A 7,500-nucleotide genomic window follows, 5' to 3' on the forward strand; every position below is an offset into this window, starting at 1 on the left:
GTTACTGTCTACAGCTCAAGAAGATAAAAAGTTATTGTTGGGTTCATTTTTGTTCTGTATTCTTTTGTTAAAACCGTAATATCGCGATAATTTAAAACCAAAAATCTCTTTCCATTTTGGCAATTCTCCGCTGTCGATCAAAATATTCACATAACAATTCAACACGTTTCAAATTGTCTTCAATACTTCACTTCAAAAAATGTCGTACACAAAACATGAATGTGTCTTCAAATTATCAGTATTTCTTTTGAATGCCTGCTCGTTGGCACTTAGCGAGAGCTATATCTAGTTATAGGAATTTATATATTTAACGTAGATATCATAATTTCATATATCGCTTGAGTAATTAGTTATTAGTAACAGAACGGGGATCTCCTCCATAAGCCTAGAAAGGCTTCTGCTAGACTTCCTGCTCAATACTGTCACTACGGTGATGAATGAAAGTTGTTGATCTTGGGCAAATGAATAAATAAATAAACAAATATTGTGGTTTCTCAAAGTGATAACAATTTTTATGTAACATGTTCACTAGTTAATTAGTGACTGGTTGTCAGTAACGACTCTTTGTTTAGGCTTACCTTCTGAAAGTCCAAAGTGCTTTTTGCAATTTATCCTTGAAACTCAAACTGAAACTACTGAGTAAACATTGAAAGGATATTTGGTGTAGAAAGACCCAACAGACAAACCCAAATCAGTGAAGCCAGTACTTTTCTGCAGTCATGTGTAACGAGCCCGATCAGGCTAATATACGCCCTGAAAATCGCGTGAAGTGAGCTAAGGTGGTTTGTTGTTGTTCTTGGAATGAGCATAAAATAATTGCATCCAAGGAAGCGACTACAATAGTTTTCAAAATTGCCAGGTGTCAGAAAGAGGTGTGTCCGCATCAATCGGTGGCGATTTTTGCTGGCGATCAAATCCGCCGCGATCGGCGTATAAAATCGTCAGGTGTGTCGGCGGCTTAAGGGGAGGGGGGAGTGAAAAGCCTGACACTCAAATAAGCTGTTCTGGGAGCTCATTGGCCAAATGAAGAGTTTCAAGTTGGACGCTATGATTGCTGCACGACTCACTGCACCGGCTTGTTTGCATATGCTGTATTCGACACTGTTTAGATGTCAAGTACTACCAGCTGAATTGAAGACCGCAGTCAATATAAAATTCCCACAATGAGTTTGAATAGTTGCCGCAAATGGCAATGGCTATGGAAGATTATGTTATTGCATCCAATTTCTTTGCACGCGTACGGGAATAATTATTTTCCAAGGTTATTAGATCTCGCTGAACTGAAGCCGATTAGTTCGTCTTCCACTTGTGGAGCGACGCCAAGCAAATATTGCCAGTCAACGTCGAGACAAACCTCCCTGCAGACGTGCGTGGAGAACACATGTGAATTTCGTTGCTGTGCGAACTGTGGTTCCATAAAACCAGTGGCTACAGATTTGGCGCAAATTTCAAGCAATACCGCTGTCACACAAGATGGCGATCCGAGAAATGGATCAAGTGTCAACTCATATCGATTTCAAGGCAATTCTTATATACAACCTTTAAGGATTCCTGGAGTAAGTTACGTTAACCCTGGGTTTACCATAAGCGTGTGGATAAAGCAAAAGGCAGGGAATAAAGGGTAAGTAAATGGACTAGATTGTTTTGATGGTGAAACTGACAAGCGTGCAGATTTCAGCTGTAAATCCCGGCAGTCAATGTTCGAATGTAATCTTTGAATTGCTCTTTTTGATTATGTGTATCTCAACTAGCTGCATGAAAATAAAAACGAGCATCCTATATCTGCATTGGGGTGGCTCTAGGTGGAGATTATATCCTGGGAAAAAGCTATTGAATTTCTTCTGTTTAGATTAACCTAAATTCTTTTATCAACAAGTGAGACTAGTCTCTTTCTTCTGTTTGCAAATATTTGTAAAGCACTGGCTAATTAACAAATCAAACATTCAGTTTGATCCGACTCAGTCAAAAACCGTATTTACTTGATTAACCGCCCTGGGCGCTTATTTAATTTTGGGCCCATGAGGGTGCTGGGCTGTCAACTCTCCCAGATAATCCGGGAGACTCCAGATCTCTAACCGTATCTCCTGGCCTCCAGATTTATGTCTGTAATCTCCAGATTTTGAAGTGTAGCTCCTGTTCTCCAGATTAATGTCTGTAATCTCTCGGATATTTGCTGAATTTTTGTATTTGGCGTAGACTCGACATTCCGACATTCTTAGAACATTCTGTTTCTCCTTCTTTTCTCCTCCCCCCCCCCTCCCGCCCCTCACTGAAGCCCTGAATGTAGCCTTGATGCCACGCCCCTGTAAGGCGCTTTGTTCTTGCTGTCTGGGAAGTCATTAATCTCCATATTTCAAGACGTGCTAGGTTGACAGCCCTGAGGATGGGCACCTATTCGAGGTGTGTGCCTATATTTCGAGGTGGGCGCTTATTCGAGGGTGGCGCTTATTATTTTCCCAACATTTGCAGCAAGCGAGGACATTTTTAGAGAATAGCAAAACAAGGCATAACAAGTTTATTTCACTTCAAAAGACAAAATAAAAATTATGCAAATACTATCATAAAACGTCATAAACAATGTAAAAGTTCATTGACTACCGTATCTAAAACCAACTTTTGAACACAACTCACGCTCCTCGTACTTCGCGCTGGGCTAGTACATAAATGTTTTTTTGTTGGGAGGTGGGTGGCGTGGGTGCTTATTCGAGGGTGGGCGCTTATAAACTTTTTGGGCTTCCAGGGTGGGCATTATATGTCAGTTGGGGTTCTTAAAGAGTCGTTTATGTTTAATTTACATTATTTTGTTCAGTAATTTATTGTGTCCCCAATAAGCACCTGCAGTGACTGCTAATAAAAAGGACTGACACTTAAATTATCAGGTTGTTAACTCTGTACATTACTTTAGATGGATACAGTGTAAGTGAGTGACTTAGTTTTTTCCCTTGAACAGGACAATTATATTGTTTCCAAAGATGGAACCACACCACCCAATTTTGCAAATGTATTCCAGCTTGTCATTCAAGATTACAACCTCTTGTTTCACTACCAGCCTGTTAATGGAAGTGCGTCATTCACGACATACAACCTTTTGCAGAATCAAAGCCAAACGCTTCAAGCAGATGAGTGGCACTTGATAACTGTAGCAGTAGTCAACAAGAGACTGTCATATTACATTGACGGCGAACTAATGACTGCAAACAGTTCCACTCTGATTGGTCCCATCGATGATGAAGGAGGTGTTGTGAAAATTGGACAGAAATATGGTGGTAAGTAACTGTTGAAAGACTGCATGGTTGGAATATACTTGACGTTGAGGATGACGTATGCTCAGGTTGTGGCCCATTCAATATAGAAGCATAATTAAGTCAATGCTTAACTGGCTACAGTTCTCCTCAGGACTCTTTTAGATTTGGGGAGGAAGGGGGGGGGGGGGGGGGGTGAAGAAAAATAGTTTATCTTTAACAGGTAAATGTACTTACAGTTGATTATTAGTTAATTAAGCAACTACAATGTACTTGGAGTATTCAGTTGTAACCATTCCCAAGGCTGTCATTGAGTTTTATAGCATATAAATATATCTATAAAATGTCAACTGTAACATGCCAATGGCCAAGTAATCAAATGCATTTTCCTATTCTCAGTGTAAATAAAATTTAGAAATGAATTTCAATTTGCAAGTGCTTTTTGTGTATTCTCATTAAAATAACATTTTTTAGGGACTACCTGCATGAAGGCGGCATCACCTGCAACGTCGGCGAGTGAGCTCAGCTGTAACTTGTGGGAGGTGGGAGACTGCTCTACCCATAAGTTGTCAAATACTTCAATGCATCTTGTATATTGCCAAAAGTTGTGTTGTAATGAGTAATGAGCCAAAGACATTATTTTTAGCACTGATCTTGAAGCCATAAATTATTTGAAAAAAAACATGGTAAATTAGCAAATTGTGATTGATTAACTTGTTTTTCATACACAATGTTAAGATGGTGATCAATATGAAGGGTTGATGCAGGATATCTTCATGTACCCCAGAGCTTTCACCAACAGGTAAATAAAATTATACCCAAAGATAATGCATTCCTAATGATTAATGAGTTCTAAAGTTCTGTACTAGTAATAAAATTAATCACCTTAAGTTCATATTTCCACATACTGACACTGTTTTGTTTATATTAATTTTTTGTTTGATAATCTAATCTATTTTGGTCTAAAATCTTATTTTATTGATTGATTGATCAATTGACTGACAGACTCATTTGTTTATTAAATAAATGTAATTCTCTTATTGGTTAATTGACTGACTCTGATTGTCTGGATGACTGGCTGACTGACTGCATGCTGACTGACTGACTGACTGACTGACTGACTGGCTGGCTAGCTGGCTGACTGACTGACTGACTGACTGACTGACTGACTGGCTGGCTAGCTGGCTGGCTGACTGACTGACTGACTGACTGACTGGCTGACTGGCTGACTGGCTGGCTGACTGACTGACTGACTGACTGACTGACTGACGGACTGACTGACTGACTGGCTGACTGACTGACTGGCTGACTGACTGACTGACTCACTGACTCACTGACTCACTGACTAACTGACTGACTAACTTACTGACTGACTGACTCACTGACAAACTGACTGGCTGACTGACTGACTAACTGACTCACTGACTCACTGACTCACTGACGCACTGACTCACTGACTCACTGACTCACTGACTGACTGACTGACTGACTGGCTGACGTACTGACTGACTGACTGGCTAACTGACTGACTGACTGGCTGACTGACTGGCTGACTGACTGACTGACTCACTGACTCACTGACTGACTGGCAGACTGACTGACTAACTGACTGACTGGCTGACTGACTGACTGACTGACTGACTGGCTGACTGGCTGACTGACTGACTGACTGGCTGGCTGACTGACTCACTGACTCACTGACTGACTGACTGACTGACTCACTCACGGACTCACTGACTGACTGACTCACTGATTGACTGACTGACTGACTGACTCACTGACTCACTGACTGACTGACTGACCGACTGACTGACTGACTGGCTGGCTGACTGACTGACTGGCTGATTGACGGACTGACTGGCTGACTGACTGACTGACTGGCTGATTGACGGACTGACTGGCTAACTGACTGACTGACTGGCTGACTGACTGACTGACTGACTGACTCACTGACTGACTGACTGGCTGGCTGACTGACTGACCGACTGACTGACTGGCTGATTGACGGACTGACTGGCTAACTGACTGACTGACTGACTGGCTGACTAACTGACTTACTGACTGACTCACTGACTGACTGACTGACTGACTGACCAACTCACTGACTGACTTACTGACAAACTGACTGGCTGACTGACTGACTAACGGACTAGCTGACTGACTGACTCACTGACTCACTGACTGACTGACTGACTGGCTCTGACTGACTTGCTGACTTACTGACTGACTGACTGACTGGCTGACTGGCTGACTGACTGACTGGATGACCGACTAACTGGCTGACTGACTGGCTGGCTGACTGACTGGCTGACTGACTGACTGACTCACTGACTGACTGACTGGCTCTGACCGACTGGCTGACTGACTGACTGACTCACTGACTGACTGACTGGCTCTGACCGACTGGCTGACTTACTGACTGACTGACTGACTGGCTGACTGGCTGACTGACTGACTGGCTGACCGACTAACTGGCTGACTGACTGGCTGACTGACTGACTGGCTGACTGACTGACTGGCTGGTTGACTGACTGACTGACTGACTGACTGACTGACTGGCTGACTGACTGACTGGCTGACTGACTGACTGGCTGATTGACTCACTGACTGACTCACTGACTCAATGACTGACTGGCTGACTGACTGACTGGCTGGCTGACTGACTGACTGACTGACTGACTAGCTGGCTGACTGACTGACGGACTGACTGACTGACTCACTGACTCACTGACTCGCTCTGACTGATGGGCTGACTTACTGACTGACTGACTGGCTGACTGACTGACTGACTGACTGGCTTACTGATTGACTGGCTTACTGACTGACTCACTGACTGACTAACTGACTAACTGACTCACTGACTGACTGACTCACTGACTCACTGACTGACTCACTGACTCACTGACTCACTGACTGACTGGCTGACTGACTGACTGACTGACTGACTGGTTGACTGACTGACTGACTGGCTGGCTGACTGACTGACTCACTGACTCACTGAGTGACTGACTGACTGACTCACTGACTGACTGACTGACTGACTGACTTACTGATTGACTGACTGACTGACTGACTGACTCACTGACTGACTGACTGACTGACTGGCTTTGACTGACCGGCTGACTTACTGACTGACTGACTGGCTGACTGAGCAATCTGTTTAACAATTATTAAATGCACAACTATTAGTTTCTTATTACAATCAGTCTCAAAACAGGTCTAATATTTGGAGCAATTTCAATTTTAAGGATAGAAAGTCATATACATGTGTATGCCTCCCTTGAACAAAACCCTTCAATAAAGTATTGATCACCAAAATTGAACTTTTTCTTAGTTTTAATTTCATAATTTTATTTTCTTCAAGGGAAGCAATAGAAGCATTCACTGGTACCCTGCCATCAGCTTATGTTGCAAGTAGTTGCCGCTGTCCACCCACGCATCCTAAAATTAATGTCGCTGAACCAGCAAAGTGCCTTAGAAACGTAGAGGGACAAATTGATGACACAGTGTCAGGCTTTGCGGACACGGCACATCCTATTGAGTTTGCTACTGATGGTGATTCTCTTAGCTTCTGGCTGTCAGAGATCACCGATAATGCAACTATTGATATTAATTTGTCTTATTCTGGACTGCAGGTATGGTGTTTTTACTTTGAATCCTTGTACAAGAGCTGAAATTATCAGTGTTGTTCAGAGCTTTATCAATTGAGATAAGTTAATTTTCATAATCATCCTCCAATTTTGACGACCACAGTTAATTTTAACCCTTTCATTCTGACCCATGATCTGATTGTTATACTGCCTGGGATACCTTTCTTAGTTCACAGAAGTTGGCACTACATCAAACAAAACACTGAGTTGATGATTTTCTTTATTCTCATCACCTGTCTGGTTGACAATGTATTGATAATGTAAGGAGAAATTACATATTGATCACTCCTGGAAGTGAAAGTTTAAAGGAATGCATGGCCATGGCCTTATCATACCTCTTCAATTTTAGATTGATGTGTTTTGGTAAATTTCAGGTATTTTACATTCTCCTGACTTTCTATGGACCGGTGCCTGGTGCAATGGTAATCGAACGATCAACAGATGGAGGACAGACCTTTCAGCCCTGGCAGTATTTTGCTGCAGACTGTGTAGCGTCATTTAGTCTACAAAACAATGGTCCTTTAACAGAGCCTGACTCTGTCAACTGTGTTCAGTATAGCGAGTGAGTTACAGTCCTATGACAGTTTCATTAAATTTTGTTATAAATG

The 7,500-nt window shown here is 42.4% G+C and overlaps 1 protein-coding gene across 1 annotated transcript in view; it reads left to right on the forward strand.

Annotated features, from left to right (window-relative positions):
* The first annotated feature begins 1,473 nt into the window (after nucleotides 1–1,473).
* LOC146473184 (usherin-like) overlaps nucleotides 1,474–7,500 on the forward strand; it is a 22,728-nt gene continuing 16,701 nt past the window's right edge. Inside the window, exons 1-5 of the mRNA XM_085118634.1 lie at nucleotides 1,474–1,521; nucleotides 2,951–3,266; nucleotides 3,981–4,044; nucleotides 6,607–6,877; nucleotides 7,267–7,454. Of these exons, the coding sequence (XP_084974760.1) occupies nucleotides 1,474–1,521; nucleotides 2,951–3,266; nucleotides 3,981–4,044; nucleotides 6,607–6,877; nucleotides 7,267–7,454 (887 nt within the window). The remainder of the gene's footprint in view (nucleotides 1,522–2,950; nucleotides 3,267–3,980; nucleotides 4,045–6,606; nucleotides 6,878–7,266; nucleotides 7,455–7,500) is intronic.

The sequence above is a fragment of the Pavona decussata genome, unplaced genomic scaffold (assembly GCF_977016875.1).
Source record: "Pavona decussata unplaced genomic scaffold, jaPavDecu1.1 SCAFFOLD_94, whole genome shotgun sequence".
Classification (NCBI taxonomy): Eukaryota; Metazoa; Cnidaria; class Anthozoa; order Scleractinia; family Agariciidae; genus Pavona; species Pavona decussata.